General features: G+C 38.6%; 2 protein-coding genes and 1 pseudogene across 3 annotated transcripts in view; 2 read left to right on the top strand and 1 right to left on the bottom strand.

Moving 5' to 3' along the window:
- Window positions 1-9,579, top strand: part of LOC137970842 (uncharacterized) — a 16,500-nt gene extending 6,921 nt beyond the window's left edge. The window contains exon 5 of one of the 2 annotated variants that reach the window (XM_068817458.1): window positions 7,536-9,579. In XM_068817458.1, the coding sequence (XP_068673559.1) occupies window positions 7,536-7,745 (210 nt within the window). In that variant the 3' untranslated portion in view covers window positions 7,746-9,579. Of the gene's footprint in view, window positions 1-730; window positions 2,317-7,535 lie in introns of those variants that run through there. The other variant, XM_068817459.1, reaches the window with a different exon arrangement.
- LOC137970841 (uncharacterized) lies at window positions 3,192-6,674 on the bottom strand. The gene is made up of 3 exons (XM_068817457.1): window positions 6,445-6,674; window positions 6,161-6,326; window positions 3,192-5,251 (listed from the first exon to the last, which is right to left on the bottom strand). Exons 1-3 carry the CDS (start codon window positions 6,516-6,518, stop codon window positions 3,539-3,541), a joined length of 1,953 nt encoding a protein of 650 aa, XP_068673558.1. The 5' UTR covers window positions 6,519-6,674; the 3' UTR covers window positions 3,192-3,538.
- Window positions 9,580-13,211: 3,632 nt separating the features above from the next.
- Window positions 13,212-20,868, top strand: LOC137971806 (neuropeptide FF receptor 1-like; annotated as a pseudogene).
- Window positions 20,869-25,000: the final 4,132 nt, after the last annotated feature.

Raw genomic sequence — 25,000 nt, 5'->3', positions numbered from 1 at the left:
AGCATAGATGGAATCAGCGTTTCCGCGGTGAAAATATAGCAGTAACAAGAATCAGTTTGCTAATGCAAAAGTTGCACTCAGCAGTAGTAGTCGCGGCATTATACCAGTGGTAAAGCAGCGGCGGTTGCATGCAGCAGTAAAACTAGCAGTAACCACAGCAGTAGTCGAGTAGCATTAGCAGTATTAGCAGTAGCAGTATCAGTTCAGTGAAGCATGAAGCATGAAGCATGAAGCAACAGTAGTATAACGGCAGGAGTAACAGTAGTAGTAACAGCATCAGAGGTAGCAACAGACTTAGTCGTCGATGAAATAATAATAATAATAATAATAATAATAATAATAATAATAATAATGATAATGATAATGATAATGATAATGATAATGATAATAATAATAATAAATTTTAGTTAAGTGTCAACTGTATTTAGCCGGAGCACTAATTTTGGGACACCGTACAGCCCACTCAAATCAACTCATATTAAATCGTAGGTTAGTTTTTGAGGAGAGGGGACTGAAACCGGAATACCCGGCGAAAAACCTGTCAGATGAGAGTAGGGAACCAACAAATTCAACCCACATTTGACACCAAGTCTGGGAATCGAACCCAGGCCACATTTATTTGGTGGAGTCAAGTGCTCTCACCATTGTGTCATCCCTGCTTATGCAATTAAAATAAATTATTGTCAGTAAAGCGGCTCATCAGTAATTTACTGAAGTACGGTTGACCCAGGTTTGCAGAGGTTGAGAGTCAGACAAGGTTTGTTGCTACTCCGGCTTAAAGACCAAAATAACGTCATACAACACGTCGGGCAAACGAGGATGTCAATAGTGCCACGAGATTCAAAGTTGCGGTCAGCGGAGAAGTGAAAAAATTGTCGCGTGAGTTTTGAAAATACAAAATGGCGGCTAAGTATTTTACTGTGGAAGAGGCTCTTAAGCTTGTATTTGAAGACACAACTGACGATAATTTGGACGAAGACGGGGAATACGAAGAATCGGATGGCTTTGAAGAAGTAATGAAGCAGAAATTAGAGGAACTGGCTGAATTTGCTGCCGAAATACAACCAGAATTTGATGAACACACTTTCAAAATATCTACACTTCGATTCGGTTTGGCATGCTTTACCCTATGTTCAACACCTTATGGTAATGCAATGAAAAGGGTCCTTGAAACAACGATAAATTGTGGATCAATTCTCTGCAGTGAAAGCCGATTGTGGTTGGAAATGCTTTATCGGAAAATTGGTGGACGAGCGAAAATTAGAAATCCTTATTTTGGAGAGTGTAAGAGAGACATTCCTGTTGATGTGTTCATAGCTCTCCAGTCTGCTATCAAATCCAGTGGTTTGGATCAGTTCAAGGAACCAAATTGCTATATCGCAGGGAATGGAAAAGGCGCAGTGATCTCACTGACATCAAGAAAGAGTGTTGTTATGTTGTTTTCCATTCTTACTGGGTACAGGGAAGTAAGAGTGCAGAAATATTTTACTCATACTCTTAAGGGAAGTAGAAGTGGCAAGGCAAAGTTGATTGTAAACATGGAGAAGAACTTTGTACTGATCTATAAGTACAAGCAAGGAAAATTTACAATGGAATTTAATTTTGGAGTCTGGAATGCCAGTGGATTCCCACTACATACTTAAATAGGTACTGTAGTCTGATTAGGGTTCGTATCCTTTTTCACAAACAAATTTCCAGGACTTTTCTAGGAGTCAAATTGATTTTTCAAGGGCTCAAAAATTCACATTAACCGTTACACCCCCAAGATCTCAATATTTATTCACCTTACCGTCTTCCCTACACTTCACATTTTTAGCTGAGTTTAAAAGATTTCCAGAACTTTCCAGGACCAGTGGCCTTTTTCCAGGAATTTCCAGTCCTGGAAAATGCCATAATAAAATTCCAGGACTTTCCAGGTTTTCCAGGACCCGTACGAACCCTGTCTGATTACCATGTGATAGACAGTTATATTTTCATAACACAGCACTTTTTATTCCTTTGTTCAAAGTTACAAGTAAACAGGGAACCATAAACATTTAAATCTTGAACATGAGTTTGTGCTGAAAACTGTTTACAATAATTATTTGTATTCTGTGTTGTATAAATATAATAAATAAGAGAAACATCTTAATAATTCTATATAAATTTAAGGCCTGGTTTAAACGTCGCACTTTACATGCACCGAATTAAATACCAATTTTAGTTGACTCAAATAACACGTTCGGCTGATTTGACTTAAACGTCGCATTGTTTTGCCGAATAAAATAGCTGAGCGCGAGCGACATGTTTTAAATTCCCATTCGAGCAAACATAAATTATTTATATAATTCCAATGGATTCGGCACTTGTAAAATGTGGCATTTAAATCAACTACCGAACTTCAGTCAAATATTCGACTGGATCAGTCGAATATTCGACTCACTCGCATCGAATTGAAATATGCCGCATTTAATTGACTTAGATGTCGAATTTTACATGCATTTAACTTGGCAATTTAATTCGGCGCATGTAAAATGCAACGTTTAATCCAGGCCTTAATCTTGTTGAAAACTGTCTACAATTTGTATTCTGTATTTTAAAAATATAATAAATATGTTAAACATCCCAATTATTATATGAACATTTAAATCTTCTTAAACATGAGATTGTGTTGAAAACTGTTTACAAATTATTTGTATTCTGTATTGTACAAATAAGTACGAAGACAAATAAGTACGAAGACAAATAAGTATCAAAGTGTTCAAAGTTACAAGAAAACAGCAAACCATAAATATTTGCATGTAACCTTAAGCATGAGCTTGTTTAGTTGAAAAAATGTTGACAACTTGTAAACTGTATTGTATGATCTTCCATTTCTATATCCATACTCTCCATGCCATGGAAGTGTTTTTCTTTTGGGGGTTTGCAGCCCCACCTTCTTGGATTTTTTTCTAGAAAGTCTTAAATTCTACCCTTGACTCCCTTGAGTGACCTTCCATGTGAGAGTATGAATATGTTTTAGTTTGATGAGCATTAGCCCTCACGTTTGTATCACCATAACATGTTGAATATATGGTTATAAACCATTTAAACCTTGAAAGTGATCTTCTTTTGCTGAATACTGTTGACAATTTGCATCCTGTATTGATGTTTACAGTATTTACACTCTTTCCCATCTGTGAGCATTAGCCCACAATAACAATAAGCAGAATCTGAAACACGTTTAGGAATATACGTTTCTGTGCACTTTTTACTGTTTGAAAGGTTACATCCCCTTTCTCGTAACCAGATGAGCGAGACAAACTCGTGACGAAATACTGACTTCCAGCGAGTGATGTTGGTGGAATTTGTCGCATATCTTGAGATTGCCAGATGCTTTGCTTCCCTTCCCTCCATGGAATTTATGAGCAAACCCTTCCCATACTTCTGGAAAATATCTCTTGTGTGAACAGGTACTACATTACCAATTGTCCATACTGTTGGGTTTACCTCAAGATATAATGCACAGCAAATGAAAAAGTTGCTACATTCTCTGTCAAGTTCATTTATTTGTGCTTCATCAATACTGAACCTGCTGTACAGGGAAATGGCATTTCGTAGAGACAAGATTGTGCAGTTTCATACTGACTTGTCTTGAATCATTTTCTCCTTCAATTGCTGATATCATATACATAAAGTTATGGAGAAACCTGCGTGATTCTTGCCCAGTAAACCTGTAGTCAAAGGATTTTGCATTTCCCTTGCTTTCATCAAACCACCGCATGATTTTCTTAGCTAGACGGGACATGTTGCACTGACATTTTAGGCTAGAAATTAGCCTGGCAAATGGAGAAAGGTTACTAACCTTAGAAAATTCATTAATGCTTTGGCTTAGTTCAGACCTTTGTATTGAAAACAATAAAACATGTTTAAACATAAGAGCACATGCATTGTTTTTCAAGTGTAAAGGTTCAACATGTGCTTTGTTGATCAATTTGCCAATTCTTGGGCTAAATTCCTGTCTTGACTTCTTCTCAGCAATAAAAGAGGTTATTTTGCTTCTCTTTGTGCTTTCAGTTAACTTTGATTTGCTTAATGTTTCTTTCAGTTTTTCAACCTGCTTGACAACCTTTACTCGTGTTTCATAATCCCATGGTCTCCACTCATTGCCCTCTGACAGGCCAAATGTGAACTTCAGTAAATTCATGTTGTCATAGGAAACATTTGCAAATGAGGAAAAGTACTTTGCACTATTACTTAGTTCCCCACCTAAAAAGCAGAGCATTTTCATATCATTTGGCAGTTCAGACACTTCAAATTTAATGTCTCTCCCATTTATCTTGAAAACTCTACCCTCCAAGTATTTGATGTCACTGACAAGTTTGGCCACATACTTTTTAACTGCTTCACAGCTCTCAGAGCAGTTGGCTCCAAATATCAAAAAATTGTCTTCGTTGCTCAGAAACCTCTTTCCCACATTTAAAAAGCTAACCAGCCAAGCACATGATTGATCATACTTGCCAAAGGGAGCCCCGTCTCCACCTATGGCAACCTTAAAGGTAAAAGGGTTTCCAAACCAGTTGAATTCTTCAGGCTTATAAACTTTCAAATAGAATTCTGCTAACCTTGGAAGAAATTCCTTAAGGTCTCGAAAAAAAACATTAACCTTGTTTTGGCTATCTTCGCACAATTCTTCCTCCACAGAGTACAAATTGCCTATGTCTACCCCTTCCAGAAATTGCACAAGCTTATAATAGGGCACAAGGAGAGGTATTTTACAGTTGGCAACCTTGATTCGTGTACTTTTCTTAAACTTCGAAACCACTTTTTTGAATGAAGTTGACTGACGCACCTTGATATATTTTCTCTTCCCCATTACACCCTTCGCATAATACACATCAACGCTTCTCAGCATGTTTTCATTCGTTTTTTCATATGCAGCACACTGGTCACTATGAAAGTTAGAGGCTACAGTCTTAGCTAAAGCGGGTTTCTTACAAATAGCTGAGGCTACAACTTTTCTGGAGAACTTGGTGTCCAGTGTCTCAACCATGCCATCCAATGCAGGGTGATGATTCTCCTTTGTACCACCATTTATTTCGATGGCTTCCTGGAAAGTTTCTTGTACACGCCTTCTCTTTGTTCTGATTGACATCTCTCCACTTTCCATATTTGTTGGTGACTTCCTTCTTCTTCCTAGGGACAAATCAGAAACAAATGCCCCATTTGATTGTCCTGTGTTGTTTTGAAGACCCTCTTTCAGGGTAGTCACATGAGCCACTGTTTCATCCATCTATATATAAATATAGAACACCATGATTATATTTAAATTCGGTTAACTAGTTAATGTACACAAACCATTTTTATTATTACTGTTGTTGTTGTTGTTATTATAATTATAAACAATTATTGGATGAGGTTTTTGTGATATCTGGAGTAATCAAGGTCAAGGTAAGTAAGAAAGTTTCATTGAATCTTTATCTTCAAGTATTTCTCAATTTATTGCTGGGTCGATGAAGCGAATTGGGAAGCAATTCTTATTTCGCTGTCAGTGAACTTGACATTGCTCTTGGAAATCATGCACTGTGAGCGAAACCTACAGATTATTCATTCTGTAGGTACAGATTAGTGAATAATCTGTAGGTTTCGCTGTTTCGAAGAATTAACTGTAGGCTTTTAGCCAATGAGAAGACAGATGGTGACTGCAATGTATAATAATAATAATTATTATTACTATTGATCATGTATACCAAAGGCATCCTACTGCCGATCAAAACCCTCGATCGATACTTGATCAACACTCCATCAACACCTCGGTTGACACTTGGTTGATTAATATTAGTCAGCCGAAACTCAGCTGACTAAGGACCGACTGATGATCAAGTGTCAACCGAGAATCAATTGGGATGTCGATCGAGTATTGATCAAGATGTTGATTGAGGGTATAAATCTACACTCGACTGCAGAGGCCTTTACTACACGTGATCCATTACTACTACTATTACTACTGCTATTATTATTGTTATTATTAATATTACATTACATATTAAGTCAACTTATATTTATGTAAATTAAGAAAAAATCTTACATTTACAACAATACATAAATACTGACTGCATGACTGCTAGTCATAAGCTTATGTTACAAATGAAAATAAAAATGAACAAATATAAAACAATCTAAACCGGTCTCTGTGCCATACCTTGTTTTGCAATCTTCTAAGTTGTAACTGAGCGGCTTCTAACTTTTTCCTTTCCCCTTCTATGAGGTGGTTAGTTGATGCCAATTCCTCTTGGGCTTGTTTACGTTCTTTCATAAAATGGCCGACATTGAAACGAGCAAACTTTTTCTTTGGGGCCAGGGGCATCCTACGCAAACCAAGAAGTGACAAGTGTTACTTAACACGCGCGAAATTGCTGCCAGTAAACTTGAAATATCTCAAATAATAAGCCATTGCCATCAAAATAAAAAACATCAGATTCTTACCTGAAAGCTCCTGCCACACCGAGGGTTAACAGAACCAAGTAAATATTTGAACCAAAAAAGTTATTTGAAACCATCTCCGTCCTTCATTTCGTGCTAAACGAATGTTGTGAAACTCCTGTGTTCTAGACCGTTTTCAAGACAGAGATTTTTAGGGAAAAAATTGATATTACTAGCCAAGTTTGGTATCAAACGAAAGCTACGAATTTCGAGTATTGGCGGGAAGCAATGTCAAACCTCCAATTGCCTTATGGGTTGACAAAATCCTTATTCTTTAGGGACCCCACAGGATCAATTTTGTTAGGTTCCAGTCCCCCAGGAAATTAAAATCCCGGTCGTAATTTCAGCGATCATTTCTCGTGGCATGATTTAAGTCCTCGTTTGCCCGACGTGCAAAGTTACCATTCAAGACCCAACGTGTCTACTGTCGTGCTAAGTCTCCTAATTGAAGAGTTTAACAACAAATAGATTCCATAGACCGAATGCATAAATGGCGACCAAAAAAGCATTCTTTTGTTTATGTGCTAATTAGACTCACTAGCCTCGTTTGCATGTACCAAATAAAAAAGAAATGTTGCTTGAGAGCGAGGCTAGTGAGTCTAATTAGCACATAAACAAAAGAATACATTTTTGGCCGCCATTTATGCATTCGGTCTATGTTGCCGTGCGTCTGTTCAGTAATAGATCACAGATGACATCAAAATGTGGTAAGAACAAGAAAGGTGGCACACGAGGCGATAGCCGAGTGTGTCACTGATGTTCTTACTACCTTTTGACGTCTTCTGTGATCTGTTACTGAACAGACGCAAGGCAACATGGAATCTATTTGTTTTATGTAAAAAAGAATTAAACTTTATTCGCATAAAAGCTGATGGTGACGTCAATCGTGCGTCTGTCCTCTAATAGATCATAGGCCAATAAAAATGCGACAATAACTTGGGTTATTATATAAATAAAGATAGATAAGTGTCTTCCTTGAGATAGCAGTCTTCCGTTTCCTTTTCTTTCATCCTGCCCTATTTTAATATTCCTAGATACATATACGAAGAATCAAACGATCCCTCACTGACTTTTATTTTACTTTCTACTGTTAGGAAGTTAAAAGCAAGTCTCAACTACAAGTTTCAATGCGATTTATGCCCAACTATTACTGGAGCTACACATTTCTGAAAAACGTAGAATATGACACTCTGTTCCTTGGTTGCGGTGACAATGGCGAGACAATTATGGTTTCAATGAACAACACAGCATATCCTGATCCACGGGCTTTGTTTATCACTTATAAGTTTGTACCAAATCAGTAATAACTAAAATAGGTGATATTCGTAATCTTGCGGTTGCAATAAAATGAGCATGGAAAAAATCATTTCTTTGAGATCATCTGGTATGTCGGGTTGAAGTTTCAGATATACAGTACAGTAGCTCATTTGCAATGCACTTTCAATATTCTGTAATTTATTCTTGGCTGACTGATTAGAAAACGATAACCTTGTGCTAAGGAAGCAAAAATGTAAACAAAGATTCCTCGGCTATACATGCCACGACTAGGGAAAACTTTCACGGTAGCAGATGATCTTTCTCACGTCTGAATCCTTATCGTAACCTCGTTCCAGTTAACTTCAACGACTCGGATAGGGTCTTTAATTGTAATTGTGCGCTGCGCACTTGAATAAGGAAGGTAACCCTAGTGCCAGCACGTATGATCAGAAATTCACCAAATTACGTGCACACTCAATTCTGACACCCAACACGGAGTGTCCCTTCAATTCTAAACCTTTGCTACCTATTTCAGACCATGAGGTAATGGTAAAGGTTATATCGTTATTTTCGGCCTAGGGTATATGCAACTGTTTATGCTTCACCCTTGAGGAGTATTATTTAGGGGAAAGTTTGTGACTTTAATTGCCTGTATTCTGGGACACGAGTGACGTTGAAGTTGAGAAGAGGAGCAATGGGACACCTCGTGCCGGTTATTGAAATAAGCTTGCATCTAATTAGGGCCGGGGCATCTTTAACCTCGCGTGCTATCTTTGACCCCCCTACAGGGGTAACTCTAATATTACTTGTGATACCTGACCTCATTCATAAAATGGCCCTTATTTTGTAAACAGGTCGATTTTTGAAAATGTCTCTAAATCCTAAGAATGAATGTACGATTGCTTGTTATTATGAAAGGCAAAACACAGACTTGATTGAAACAATGTAATATTTCTCCTGTGATTTATCGCGTGCGATACGCGCGTTTTCTTTTAGAAAGATGATATGTTCTGTAAACAACCTCAATGCGTTTTGTTGACTTGCGTGATGCGCTTTGAGGAGAAAAAGAATATGACATATTCCGAAATATTGCGCTTTGAATCCAGTATGTGAGTGGGGAAGGGAGGGGTGGGGGAACTTCCAGTTAGATTAATATATGTGCTCCGCTCGGGCCGGAGTCACGCAACGCTCCCCTTCCACACGTTGCATGCCGCAAGGGGTTTTCCCGCGAAAGAAAACACAACCTCTCCTGTGATTGGTGCAGCGTATACAATGACAAATAAACGAGGTTCATTGGTCCGAGCAAACAAAAGCGCAAAACAAAGAGAAAGGAATGTATGTCGGTTTGAAGCAGCCGCGTGGGGAAGGGGAGCGTTGCGTGACTCCGGCCCGAGCGGCTGCGAAGGAGACTATATATGTGTTAGATCCAAACGCCTATTCGTTAGCGCCGTTGTATTTTCCCCCCCTAGGAATGTAGTTGTTAGTTTTTTAGCGCACGGAATGTGTTAGTCTGGAATTTAGTAACTAGTTTATTCGTTCTCTTTATCGGTATTTAGGGCTTAATTTAGTCATTTCCAGTCCTTGTTTTCTCAGTCGTTTTTGCTTTGAGAGCAGATCTATACTAGAAGTTCCGCTTCGTGCAGTCCGCGCGTGTTTCGTAACTTTCTTCGCTCAGAGCAGCCAATTCATTTTACCAGTTCCTAATAAATGTAAGTGTCGTTTTTCGTGGAGTTTCAGTTTTGCGATTAGTTCACTTTATACTTAGTAAGTTTGTGTATCTGATTGGTTTCTAGTCTTAACCGCTTTTCATCACATTCGTTGAGTCCCCGCCGTCCTGAGAGGCAGTCATTATCAAATAATAAAGCTTGTTTCGAATTTTTATTGCTAGAGTTTAGCACTGGTAAGGAGATTATAGTATGGATGTACGAAGGGGTGGAATGTGGTTTTTTTTTGGGAATAAAGAAGGATAAAATACAATTTGCCGAATATTTAAAGGATTTAAGGATTTATGGCCACAATAAGTTTTCTGATTTCAGTTCTTGTATTCTCTGGGAGTTCAAACAGGGACTAGGAACAACTTTCGTTATCAAACTGAGTCGAGGATCTGACAATAAAAAGCTCGAACGGAGCCATTTCCAACGCACTTTTTTTAGTTATTTGTTTCGAGACACGAAGGACAGACTGATTATAAGCGAATAGGAAATTTTAGCGCTTGGCCAGGGCTAGAATGCGAATCTATCTCATAGGAGCTATTCGTTCAGTGACGAGGGAACACTTGCGAAGCAGTCCAAGGTTGTCAAAAACAAACTGACTGACCCCAAAATGCAGGTCAGAAATTAGATGACCTCCCCAACTACATGGGAAAAGAAGATGACCCATTATGTATATTAAAAAATTACACAACCCACCCCTTTTTGAAGGATCAAGAAGTAATGACCCACTCCAGTATGCCTTTTGACCAGCCCTGTAAAAATGAATACTAACGAGTGGTTTGCGATTCTTATACAGACTTGCAATTTTACACTGTCTTTGTGAGCTTCAAATCTATTAGATTTTACCCCTTAGGATATTTATCAAATCACCGTGAGATCTTATGCCCTAAATGTTTGATTATGACGCTGTTGTAGAATGACAAACCACCACTGACAGCTTCTGTACATGATGGTGCAAATTTGGCTGCAGCATACTTAATGAAATTTGTGAAATAATATTGCTAAAGCTTCGCCTGAAGCTCAACCCAGTAACCTCTGTCGAAGGCAATTCTTTCAATTGACATTCCTTTTTTAGTGCAAATAACAAAATTGCACCATTGTGCGCCAGTACAGCCCATTTGGCCCTGAACTTGGGCATAGTAAGCATGGTTTCTTTTCAGCTTATATACACATGTTCCCAACTCACTCACAAAAAAACGTAGGGTCTGAGCAGGCATCTAGGGACTCACTTGAAACTTTGTTTCCGGACACATTACTTCAAGTAGTCCAAAGGGATTCTCACAATTGGGGTCTTTTACCTTTCTATCCGGAGAGCCTCCCAGAATTGGAGAATTAGTGCATACAACAAATCCACTTTTGAAAACATGTAAAAGCAAGTAAAGTCTGCTTACGAGCCAGAAGCCAAACATGTACTGGTGTTTTTTGACTGTGCATGTATTTGTGATATCTATCAATTTCCATGCCACTAGCTCGTATTTAACCCAATGCGCTGTGTGTCCAGAGTGGAATGTCTTTGGACAAATTGTTGCAAATAATGTGTTGGTAAACACTACTAATAATAACGGCTTTATTTGCGCATCAAGTCTTCTAGCGCTGGCGTGCTAATTGGGTACACTATACATAGAAATCAAATCAATTTAGAGCGAGTTTCAAAGTAATTACTTTGGCCAATCAAAAAGGACGGAGACAATCCAGTAAACCAATCAAATCTCGAAGTAATTACACGTAGCTGACACAAAGAGCGGGAAAATGTGCACGCCCGTTGATTTTGGTTTCACTTCTGATTGGTTGAAAAACTGGCGCAAGAACTTTGAACCAATCATTGAGTGAAGTAATGCAAAACCAAACACTCAATTGATAACCGCTCTAACTTAAATCTAATCAAAACTTAGTTTTTATGAAGAGGGCCGGGGAAAACCGGAGTACCCGGAGAAAAACCTGTCGGAGCAGAGTAGAGAACCAACAAACTCAACCCACATATGACGCCGAGTCTAGGAATCGAAGTGATGTCACCACTACGCCAGCCCTGCCCTCACATCCTCTGTTCATTCATACGCTTTACTACCTTCGTTCTTACAATGAGCTTTAGCACCTTCCCAACATCCATAATTCTCCCTATATTGATATCTCGAACTTTAAAATGTATATTTCAAAATGGATACGACTTTGCATTTTATCGTATTAAGTTGGAGGCAGTGTGGTTCCACGAGGGAAGTATCCCTCCAAAAAGTGTCATATTACATGAGACCGGAGGCAAAGATTTGCTGCCCACTCAGCTAGAGAAGTAGAGATGAACTGGTAATGAATGTTCTTGTATGGAAACCTACACATGCTTCAAAACGAAGACACGGGTTGTATACCAGGGTCCGGTTCCTGGAAGAAGGAATAAATTATACCAAGTATAACAGTTATTCCAGGGATAAATCTTCTATTCTGACAGAACAGAATTTATTCCGGGAATAAAGATATTCCTGGAATAAGGCACATTAATCCCTGGAATATGGAGTTATTACACCCTTCAGGAACCGGCCCAAGAAGAATTACCGCCACTGATGTCACTGGAATAGAAAGAGGGATATGGTCTCAGAGGCCGAGCAACCTCAACCTGATGACGAGTGTGGTGCAGCTTTGAAGGATGCGGCCGCTGCGGCTTCGATTTCTCTCACTCAGACCAATATGACTGTATTTGAGTTCCGGTTGCCTCATATTCAAATCCAGCATTGGCTTCCCACTGTTAATCAACTGTTCATCAGTCACCAAGCCTGCTGTCCTTTGGTAAAGCAAGTTAAGGAGCCCCAATATTGGATTTTACAGCCACACTCGCTTATCCCCTACCCCTTCGACTTCAATTTGTCTCTTTTCCCAACGGTTCGTTGCTTAAAGAATTCAAGATGACAGAAAGGCATTTGGCAATATACTGAGCGCACGTCCGCTAAAATCCACCTGCACTGCTAGCCAGTGGTTAGCGAAATAACTTGTATCTTACCGCCGTGAAACATCAAGCACTGCCTTTAATTTGGTTGGCGGGATGTTTTTCAGGAAACCGCTACGTTGATTAACCAATTGCAAGTTTTGAATAAAAGGAAGTTCTTTTGTTAGTATACACGGCCTCCAGGCTGTACCGGTTGGGGTTTTTCAACTATGTAATGTCAAGTTGATTCGAAATAATTCTTTTTACTGCTCATTATTATAACGCGCACAGAGCACATTCACATGGCAAATTCTCTGTGAATATGTTAAAGTTTTATTGGTCGCTCTGGCGGGCCTTGCTTGCTTGTTAAGCTAGCTACCGACTTTTTAATTTCGTCATTGTCTTTCAAAAACTCACCGAAAATCGCGGTGATCATAATTAAATCGGATTTAAAATTTTACTGAAATAAACGTAATTATCATTTTTAGTGGGGTTTTAGTGGCATCGCACTTCACATTTTCTACCAACCATCAACACACCCGGGATCATCTTAGTTTGGGATAGGAAAAGGGCTTTATTTGAATTTATTGCATAGTGAGAAACCAATCCCTCCGCCGTCAGTTTTGACCGAGTCCGCATTCGCCTGTTCTTTTATAATAAATCAAAATTAAATTTATGCATAGACTCTCAGAGTTCAATTATCATTTAGAGCTTAATTAATAATTTACTTACCTCCTTATTGTGTAAGTCCTAAATGTAGGGACAATATTGAGCTCGTGTCGTCTGTCAAACGCAAAAAATAACACTATAATGGAATATATGACTCATCAAATAAAGAGAGAAACTGGCTGACTTGCCAGAAGAGAACAAAAGTAAGTAAAGGTTAAAGGTGGACTCGGTATCACCACTCCTATCAGTATATCGCTAACAGATATTGCTTTATTTTACAAGAACTGAAACTGATTTTCTTTCCTTGAGGTCAAACAAGATAAATCTTTTTTTTTTTCGTCAGTCACTAACATGGGATCTATCCTAAGGCGCTGAAAAATATTCAACGTGTGCCAAGGTAAGTTTTCTTTGGTTGATACATATAGACGATATAATGTGTTTGTATGTTTATTGCAAGGTTTTGAAGAAAATCATCGTTTAGCAATTTTACTTACGGACATTATACGGCGAGCTCAACAAGACTGGTAAAAATTATTGTTATCGTCGTACTTAAAAAAAAGACATTTAAAACACGCATTTGACTCCATTATATTTGCTTTTAGTTAATTTTTCAGCGATAGCAGTGTTCCAAGGATCCCTGAAAGAGCCCTGCACAAAATACAAGGTAACGTTTACATAGGAAACTGGAAATCTCTGAGCTTTTCCGCACAATTTTTGTTTTTGCTTTTTGTGATGTCGGTCGAATGGTCGTCGATTGTGATCTGGAACACTGATTTTCTAAACTGCCCAAAGTCGCCTTAACTTTTCCGTGTAATGCTGTAACGTGAACAAATTTCCTCTTTTGACACTTCTTATATTGTTATCTGGAGCTACCATCGGTTTTGGGCGATAAAATGCCATTTTTCTACTTCTTAGTTACTCCATTTTTTCCACCTTGAAAACAATAATATTTCTTTCGATTACCATTTTTTTTATACTGCGAATACACTTATGTGAGAAAGTTAAGATTCATGGTTTCTTGTCGTCACACGATAAAGGTGAATTGCACAGAGCAATGAATGAGTTGAAATTTATCTAACAACTTTTGAGTGAACTGAATGAAATTTCAGCTTTTAGCGTTTTTGCCTTTAATGTGGTTTTGAATACAGACTGTTTGGAAAAAAATTGAAGTAGGGGTGGGTTGTCAAAAGGTTTCTTTTTTACTCTTGTAATTGTCAAACAGCAATGTTTTAATATGCAAGGAAGACTTTATCGAAGAATTTCCAGAACTGACCCATGAAAGCCCTTAAAAATTGCTTTTCTTGTTCGCTTCCTTTTTCCATTTGGCAGCTAAAGGCGAATTAACCTTGAAACAATCATTGTTGTCAATTGGCCCAACCTTACACAGGTGCTTTTTTCTCACAAAGATCACATTGATCTTTATTATCAAAGCCGAAAAACTCTCTCTTTTATTGTAACTTGATTCAGTGAATGCCTATGATTTTCCGACTGCCATGACTGAGGCAACTATCTTTGAGGATTTACTTGTAGGATTTGTTTGAATTGTAAATGTCTTGCCATTTCTTCCGATCTTTGGAAAGACAGCGACTGATTTCAGAATGCAATAGTGAAGAATCCACTAACAATCACGACGGAAACTTAACTACTATTTTTCTGATTTCTTTTCTATTTCATTTTTTAATGCTAACTTTATGTTTCAAAGGTGATTTTGTGGATTTTCTACTTTCTCTTATGACTCGCTTTTTCTGCCTTACGTAAAGATCACACACGTATTTTCTGGCTTTTGGACTTTGAGCTCTAAGAGGCTTCCTTTAATGCTTCCGTCAATTGTTCACAAGAGAAAACAGCTAAATGGTAAAAAAAAAAAAAAAAAAAAAAATCATGAGTAACATCTAAATGCACAAAAGTCAGCTCATCACGGCGCTGATAACATTTCGTATAAAGATATATTCATCCTAAACAACTATTTTATTTCGCTCACATTACATTTCAATGCCTGTAAAATCGAAAATTATACGGCCTTAGAAGCGATATTGGTAAAATATTAAAATAAAAAGTTCATTACCGCTTTGGTTGTCAAGTCGTCTTAATTAGAAACAATACAATGGTATCCACTGATGGCATTACTGTCAACATCAACTGATTCTGAAATCAAGGGCTGGTTACCTTTAATAATTTATTGCACAATTACGAAGTTTACGTCTTGAATATACGAAAATTTCCTTCAACCTCATCAACCCCTGACGTCATTAGCTATCTCTTCAGTCTAGAAACTTTTAAGGATGGTGTGGAAGCGCTAGCCCCAGAACTAATACAATCGTCTTTTACTGTCAAGCTTTGAAGCATGTTATCCTTCTACCTGCTTTCAGTAACATCGATTACTTTGAATTAAATACGGTTCCGTTGCTGAAGTGCCCAGGTTTCAGTTTTTCACAGTGAATGTTCTCCTGACGGTTGTTAAAGTTCTCTACCTTCTCAGTTTATTGATGAAAAATTGAAAATTAAAATAAGATAAAATAAAATAAAATAAAATAAAATAAAATAAAATAAAATAAAATAAAATAAAATAAAATAAAATAAAATAAAATAAAATAAAATAAAATAAAATAAAATAAAATAAAATAAAATAAAATAAAATAAAATAAAATAAAATAAAAAATACATTTAAATTCTGGACTTAAAGATCATGAGATCTGATTCATGAGATCTGAGTACACGCCGGACTGAAAATTTGCGTTTTGTCAAAATATGAAAAAAGCGTTTTTATTTTATTTTAGTTTAGTTACTTTCCTCCCTGTTAGCCCCAGAAATCGATCATTTCCTTAAAGAATCGATTGGATAGACTAAGAACATTTTCATGCTTTTGTGTCAGTTTCCTGCACAGTTACATCAATACGGCTCAATCTCTCTATTAACTGAAACGATGAACTCTCCTTAGTACAGGATAAACAAATTCACAGAAAAAAAATCCTGATAACGTATTTGAAACCTGCTAGTTTGCCTTCTCGAAAACTTCATTAGGCCGTCAGAGGTTCGTATGGTTCGATCAATTATATGTAATGGCCATTGACGTGAATATCAGCGCAATTGACGTGAAAAGCGTAATGTACATTTCTTTTGTACAAAGCCTTTTTACAAAGCCGATAGTTTGTTTTGTTTTCTTTATCATTGTTTTTCTTACAGTGCGTTTCTTGAAAGCCGCGGCAACGAATTTTTCCTGGTCAATTTTGGGTGCCATGATTCCTGTCTTATTGTTAAACGAAGACGTTTTATTCGTCTTTCGGCAAACGGGCCCCTGATGAGTGTGCTTCTGTTTGTCATAAGACGATGAAAGCTCTCTCCCCAGTTTAAAATTTGCTCAATATATGTAGCCAGTAGGAAAAAAACAATTTTCTTTGATATTGGCAAAGAGGCAATGCAAACTGACTTCTGCATATTTCAACCTTGATGTTTGTCGTGCTAAATCTCTCCATTTAGAACGAACTCTAAACTTAAAACAGCGGTCTTCAACAGTTTTTTCACGTCAATTCCGTTCCTTCCCAGATGTGCGTTGCTTTAGGTAAAATTTGCACTTTTTTCCCTTGCTATCGCCAATCGACACTGTTAACACAGCGAAGAATCTTTATAGGTACTATTGAAGAAAATGAATTTGAAGGAGGGTTTGTTTGAGGCCAGACTAAGAAAGCAAAATTTCTTTTCCTCATGCGATCACAACTTAGCAATACTCGCGATTTGATTGGCTTGCAGGTGCAAAAACGAAAATTAAAATTCTTAGTGTACATTTAAATTTTGCACGTCCTGATTTTGAGATTGCATGAAGACTTCTTAAATGTTTTTCATCTCTAGGTATTTCGTCACTCGAGCACACCATGACGATTTACACGACATCCTTAGCTGCCCAAGTCTCCATAACAACAGTATTCACCTTTTTAGTATTGGTTGGCGTAGTAGGCAATACGCTCTGTTGTCTCGTCATCATAACAAACCGTTCCATGAGAACACCCATGAATTATCTCATCCTTAATCTTGCCTTGGCTGACATCATGGTGACAATGTTTATTGCTCCCCGTTTCATTTTCATTCACACGTTTGATCACCCACTTGGTCTTGCGGGGTCCATCATCTGCAAGCTCTTCACCGGAGGGAATTTCAGCTGGCTGGGCGGCTCTGCGTCTGTGTTCTCTCTCGTGGCCATTTCTGTGGAGCGCTACTTCGCCGTGGTGCATCCTTATGGCTCTCGGGGAAGCTCACCATCAAAAAGGTGAAATTCGTCGCCGTAGCCTGCTGGGTGTTTGCTATTATATTTAACCTTCCTCTCTTTTTTATCGTCCACTACAACGAAGAAATTGCTTTCTGCACGGAGTACTGGCCTGAGAAGTGGATGCCCCAGGTTTACAGCACCGCCTGGTTTGTTGTGTTCGGTGTCATTCCAATTGCTGTGATGTGTGCGCTCTACGTAAGAGTCATTCGTCGACTTTGGATTAAACCTCAGAATGGTCCACGAGTCACGCAAGCAGCCGTCCTAAAGTCACGCAAGCGCGTGACCAAAATGGTGATCATGGTATGTATCTATTACGACAGCAAAATCTATTTTCAGCCTTACGTGGAACTAACAACATGTCAAAATAAATAATCACTGGAGTCAATTAAGACGAACGAAAACAATGAAATTCCCCAATGGGATATGAAGTTACAAAAATGTTCGAGAGCGTAAGTTCCCAGGATCTTTTCTCAAAGAAGGAAAAAAAAATTAGCTTGGAAATGAGGTGCGAGAATTTCGTTACTAGCGTGTCAATCATTTGCCAAATTATTGCTCTAACAAACTAGGATTTAGTAATTCTTATCTGCTGACCGTTGAAAAGCAAGGTAGTACTACAGTCTTGCCAAATTCGCGTGGTTACGCGGACAAATTGAGGAATTAATTAAGGAATATGTCACGAAAATTTGCCAAATTAAGCGACTGGAACTAGCAACCAATTCAAGCGGAACGCAAAAATGACTACGTAAAATGTGGAAGGAAGATTTAAGTAAAGAGCAAATACATTACAAAAGGAGGCAAGGATGAGCAAAAATGAAAATTTAAATGAATCTGGAGGCCATGAGATCCCGAATGAATTTCCATTGGGATTTTTGAACTGTTTAGCCTAACAGTTTTTCAAAGTTTCTCTCTGTTGTTTGAAACTTTAATCATTTTTGCTCGACCTTAAGGGGGGTAGCAATTATCTACAGAAAGGCAATGGTTGCTAAGGAAGCTTTTTAATCAAAGAGCCCTGCAAAAAAGTTGCATGGATGGTTCTGGATCACTTCAATCGGAATACGCATGCGCAACTAGCCTCAATCCTCTACCGTGCTTTTCAGTGAAAAAATGTGCAAACTCTCACAGGAAACGAAAGGAAGAGGCGGTTTTTTCACCGGATGGTAACCGTTTTATAATTTTTCGTAAACTGTAGCATAGAATTTCTATTTGGTTAGAAAATGGAACCATTTTTTGAAAACTGTATTAAAGGAGGGCCTCATAACGTCATAATCTTTTTGAGAAATAGCTTTTTTTAAAAATTCGTGGTACATATTTTAGGTTAGACTGTTCTCGTACTGTTGCGTTAAAAAATTGTGAAAAATATAGTTAACCCGCCAAGTTATTAGACATTTTCTGTTTTGGTTATGTGATTTACCAAATATGGTTGTAAGTCGAACCAGACTAACAAATGTTAAATAGAACACATTTGGCAAATAATGGTAACTGTAGAGTTAAAGGGACTCAAGAAATGATTATTTGAAGGGGTCCATAGCGACAGTTTGGTAGTTAAGGGCCACCCCAGTTAAGGTGGCTTACTACAGTTTTCCGAGGAAAAAGATCAAGATTTTGAAATCTGTGAAATTAAAGCAATAGGATGTCTCTTTTGAAGTGTTAGTCACCGCAATTGATGTAAAATGTAAATTTAACCAACAAATAAATGCAATTCAGGGAAAATGCTAAATATAGTGATCGAGCTCTTGGAAAGGGGTCTGGAAACTAGACTTCAAATGCCTTTGTCTCAAAGACTAGCCATTGAAAATGCCTCGCGTTTACGTTCTGTTTTGACGTTTATGTTTCAAGACCATATGAAAATCGTTCTGTTACTATTTTGTATTAACGTACAGTTGCATGGCGAGTAGGAGCGACTGAGTCGTTAATAAAACTACACAAAATGAGCTGCAATGCTGTGGCAGATTCCCTTTCATGTCGTTAAAAGCCAATCAAAACAATCATAATCATTACATTATTATCAACAGGTGAGCGCAGTGTATGCAATCACATGGTTTCCAGTGTTAATCATCTACAAACTCAACTACTACTACGAAGATCAAGAGTATGGCAACGTCACCTACATCATTGGCATCGTTATTGTTACTTTCAACTCTTGCGTCAACCCATTCGTGTACGCATTCTGTAACGAGCGCTTCAGAAATCACCTCAAAAAGCTATTCAATATACCCTGTCTGAAACAAAATCAGATTCAACTAGAAAGAGAGCAACGACAAACTCGAATGGCCACCACAGATAGTAGTAATTCACAAAATCGTCGTCAAGATTTGGAAATGGAGTTAGGTAATGTTTTACTGAAGTGCTTTGTATGGTAACGGTTATTATACTAATGCATTTATATACCGCACGCATCACATACAGTCTCATGGCAGTTTACAACAATATACCACCAACACCGGAGATTTCACCCCCTAATCTTTACGAACAGTCTGTGGGTTCTTTAATATCCCAAAGTATTGACAGGAAGAGCTGTAAGAAGGGAAGTACAGTTTAAAATAGTCCTTATCTGAGAAGACGTGCAGGTCTAACGATCATATCATATCTTATTATATGGAGGAGAGTGTTTTACTGGGAACTAAATCACTCGTAGATTCCATACGCCACTTTATCCGGGACCTGAGTGGCGTATTTTCCGTATGTCACCTTTATTAGTGTCGTATCGTTCAATGACGTCACGATTCCCGCCTTTTGCTTTTGTTGAATTGGTTTCGTCGCTGCGTTCGGTCCGTGCACCATGACCTCGGGCCAAATATTTTCCCGTCCGTCCCTCCCACTCAGTCAATAAGTTCATAATAATTTTTTTACACTCGGATTTTAGAGTACAGCTTCGTGTAGCTAATAAATCCGAGCGTTTACCCTGTCAACTATGATATACCATGCACAGAGAACAGACCATAACACCGGGAACTCCATGCCCTACTCTTTACGAATAGTGTGTGGGTTCTTTTACGTCCAACACACCTAGGGTTATGTGAACAGTAAAGGGTGTGAAACGGGGCCTACGGTTTATTGCCTTATCAGAGAGGACTAGAGAGCCTAACCATTTGCAAATGTCGTTACAAAGGCAGCACTTTCTCCTCAGTTGTTTTAAGACGTGGAGTGTTGCCTCCCGCATGGCAGCCCGGTGCTCAACCAACCACCGGTGTGCGGCTAAGTGCAGATGAAGTTACAAAGGCAGCCTATTCTTCTCAGTTATCTTGAAGACCCTGAATGTTGGTGCGCGCGGGGTTTTTATCTCGCAATCTCCCGCACGAAATTACAACTAAGCCACCGGTCGTCGGTGATTTAAAGAGATTTATATTTGCGACGCAAGACAGCTGCTTAAGCACAAGTGTGTTCTGACAAACGCACCATGCTCGTGCAATGTACACAACTCGCCTAAATTTCGTACCATTAGTGGCCAATCCGATACCGCAGAGATAAAATTAGTCACATCTATCTCAAATTGCATCATTTCTCGTTACTTGCATGATACTTAGATGAACATGTTTGGTTCTGTTTGTTTTCCTGAATTTTAATTTAATCTTCTGCTTTTCGCAGGGAACTGGAATCACCAACAAACTGTTAAATGAGAAGAACTTTTATTATTCAACGGCTGCGAAGAAATAATATTGGAGGAAGTGTTATTTCCTTTAGCGGTAAATGCCCCGGTAAACGTGATTGCAGCTTGAAGTTGTGTGAACAGTTGATCTTGTTTCCCTACCAATTCCTAACCTTGAGGTACACTTCGGGTGTGACTCTTTGTTTCGTTAAGCATGCGTACTCAGATGTGAAATTAGCTACGCCGGTTTAGAACGTAATTTCAAGTAAGGCTGCAATCCTCCATCCTCCTTCTCCGATCTTTCGTACGTCCTGGAAGGATGACTCGGACAAAATTTGACAAATGTAATTAAGCAGTTTTTCGTTGCCATTGACATTGTAGTTGCTTTAAATTTCCCATTAAGTTCTTATCGGAATTTCGAAATCGTGTGTCCGTGGTAAATTAAAAAAGGTTTTTCTTTTTAGTCATGGGCAAGGAATCTCCTCCACGTTAACTGCGGGGTCAAGAATGAATTAGAGTGAATTTCGAGTGAATAATGCATTAGCAATTTGCGGTATTTCCCCAGCACAGTCACAAATAATGGTGCACTTTACGCGCGAAAACAAACAAAGGGCCTGCCACTTTAACCAATCAGGAGAAGTCATGTCACGCGAGAATGTTTCTGCTGTGTTGTTTTTTTTCAGGGAGATGACAGCCGCCTAGATAATTTTCGCGGGAATGGGCATTCTAAAAAAGACTCATTTGTGATTTGCTGAGGACCCCACCTTCGCTATAAGAAATTCATTCTTGGCGGGGTACTAGTTGTTTCATGTAAAGAGTGTATCCAGACGTCCGCAATGCTTTCAAAAGAATGAACCAACGTTAAAAATAATAATCGAAGTGAAATGGTGCATAATGTTTGAAGGTGTGTGCGTTGGAGAGCAATGGCGCACTTGCATTTAGATTGATACAGGAGTTGTCTGCAGAGAAAGTAAGTAGACCCCAACGGATCCAGTAGAAGTCCTTGAAAGACACATTGACAAAAATAATAACTAAATAACAAAACACCAAAACCAATCAATAAATAAATAAACCGGAGAGAAATGGTTTTTTTTTTTTCCCCACTAAGGACCCGACAATGATCCTGTCGAATACTGTTTTTTATTGTTTATGGTTTTTTCTGTGGTTGTTTGAACGCTGTCGTTTTGAATTAAAGCCAGGTCCGTTTTCATGGAGGTTTCTTCCCATCTGGATAAGGTAAAATCAAGAGAAAATGAAGGGGACAGAGACGGCGGCTCAGGGCGTTGGCCGGGATTAATGTTTATGTCCACGAAAGTTATTTTTAGACGAGCGGAAGTCCTTGTTCTAGCGGGAAGTTCCTGTTCTTCCCGAGACGTTCACGCATGCAGTCTTTGCAGCCCGTCGCTCAAGAGGTCGAGGTTCTTGAGTGAAAAGACGAAATGACCGGCGTCACCGGTGGTGAAGGCTGATGAATAAGTAGTGTTATTTTCTTTCAAAACATCGGACGACGAGGTTGGCCTGCATGCGGACGTCTCGGAAGACATTCATCTCTGTACTAAAAATAACTTTCGTGCGACATCTTATCCCAAGGGCTGGACCAGGGAGACCTCACCTCTGTCCCCGGTCATTTTCTCTTGGTTAAAATCCCACTCTCACAGTGCGCACCAGCCGGTCAGGAAGGTCGGTCTGGATCTATTTTCTATCTTTCAAACATTCCAGGGGGATAATTATATTTTCGCATTTACCCGACAGAATCTGCCAGCGCTCGGGAAGTTTCTTTCTTATTAACGAGTAACTGTCGCCTTCGTTTTGTAAAGCTTTTCGCACCAATGTCATATCCAACCTGTATTCACCGTTCAATCGTGCGCCCAAGGTCCGGACCGTGGTACCACAGTATCGCAAAACGCTGGACAAGAGCTTCGAGCAAGCTAATAGCCAATCAGAGTCGAAGGGCTTTAGTAAAAAAATAGTTGTCACTTTACTTATTTGCTTTGAATCTCACAGAGCAAAAAGATCTAAAACCATAAAAGAAATATCCATTTAGCTTAACTCCCAAAAGTTTTGAATTTCTCTTGGTCCACCAATAGAAGAAGCGTACAGAATTTAATAAAGGAAAGAGAAAAAGGAAAGAAATTCTTGTAAACATCAGGGAAGAAAAATATATTTAAATATTTAATAATAAATAAATAAATCATTAAGTGGCTGAAATCCAGAAATAACAGTGACCATACATAGTAAACCTAACATGGCAAAAAAAAAAAACGCGTTTCGTATAAGAGAAGCACAGGATATACAAGCAGAAAATTATAATCGGGAAGAATGATTTTGTCAACTGAAGGTTTTTGAAGAAATTTTCTTTGAAGGCTTTTCTTAAAAATGATTGGTAATGATTAGTCGTTTGAGAATCTCAGCGCCTTGTTTCATGTCCACGACATGCAGCCTCGCGCTCCCCTTTTTAAATAATAGCTGGTTTCGTTCAATGTACCAAAGTTCAAAATTGCGTCAAACATTTCGATGAGGTTTTCGTGATACCACTCAACTTTCAGTAGACTTCCACAAAGGTTCACCACTGTGACTGTAAAAAGCGCACTTAACTGCGAGAAGGAAGGCCGCTTTTAATTGTCGAATGAAATGGTAAAAGAACAACATCGTTAATATGAGCCTTAAGGCAGCTGGTTGCTTTTTCCCAGTTAAACAATTTTGTAGAGAGTGGCTGGGAACTGTTTGGGAAAGCTGTTATTCTTACTAGTCGTTAATAATTATATCTCAGACTTTCATTTTCATGTTCCCATTCCTCTGATAAGTAGAGATTTTTGCGCTAAAGAAACATTAATTATGTCTTTCGTCGGTGCGATAAGGAAACTAAAAGGAACAGGTGTTTGGGAAGCTCCGCTCGACGACCCTATAATATGTCTGTCCGTCTAGTACTGAGTCAACAATTTGGCTCACGTGATCGCAAATATCAATTGCCCAAACATCATGTCAAAATCAATTCAATGCAAACATCTTAGCTCAGTTTGCGTTTTCCTGGGCATAACCGTACTTAATCTGATAAGTTCAGACTGGAATGAAGAACAAGAAAACGTTGCCATGCTTTTTAAATTTTAATGTTGGTTTTTCGTAATCCCTTGATTTAATATTGATAAAATGCTTGGTTTTTATTTGTGGAAAACATCTTGGACAAATAACTGGTCTATCTTAGTGTAAAACTTGGACGCACTACTCAAGTTTTCATTAAAATCCCCCAAAGTTCATTGAGCCAGCAGCAAATAATATAGTTTTACGTCGCAGAACCATTTAACGGTAATTAACAACGTGCGAATTACACAATGTTTTACTGGAAATGATTGCACTCACAATCCACGATAATCGCCAGGGTGACCAGAAGGATATAAAAAGAGCTGAATTATAGATTGAGGATCGTCCGAGATTCGTGGAGTTTCAGATCACCACAAAAACACTACAAACAAAACAAAACAGATAAAAAAAAAAAAACCCAGATTATCTCATAACCGAATGCAATAAGACTGAAAAATGTACACAGTCTTTGAGTTTCCGACCAAGATTCATCTCGTGCCAAGCCTTATCATCTTCCTTGTGCTGTTCTTTTTTAAAGGATGCGCAAAAAGAATCTTGGTCGGAAATAGTACTCCCTGGCAATGCCTTGCTTTTCCCTCTCTTTTGTATACTCGGTTAGTTTCCTATAGGGAAATGGCCTATCAAAGAAAAACCTCGAAGCGATCTAAGCGATCTTGCTCATCGAGGAAGGGAAGCCAGAGAAGAGATTACTACTTGAAAAGTCACTTGGATTTTGCTGACGACAACCAAAAGCGACGATGATTTTGGTATTTTGTTCGACGGGGACGACTTATGAAAAACGACAGGCACCAGGTGAGAATGTTAACTGATACATTGTTGGTGATAATCTCGGTAGTTCCGTTCTTGTTTGCTGAAACTTTCAGGGGCCCATTTCCAATCACCTCGTGACCATCTTATGGAAACTAGAGAGGACGAATTAAATGATTGTTACGGAGGCCCTATTCCACAAAGCGTAAAAACTCTCGACATCCCCACAGCTTTTTCCAAGCTACTGAACCAGGACAAAGCTACCAACGATTGATGTGTTCTCGCTCTTACAGTTTAATTGGAAAATACAAGCATTT

The sequence above is a fragment of the Montipora foliosa genome, chromosome 9 (assembly GCF_036669935.1).
Source record: "Montipora foliosa isolate CH-2021 chromosome 9, ASM3666993v2, whole genome shotgun sequence".
Taxonomy (NCBI): Eukaryota; Metazoa; Cnidaria; class Anthozoa; order Scleractinia; family Acroporidae; genus Montipora; species Montipora foliosa.
This window is presented reverse-complemented; position numbering and strand designations above follow the sequence as displayed.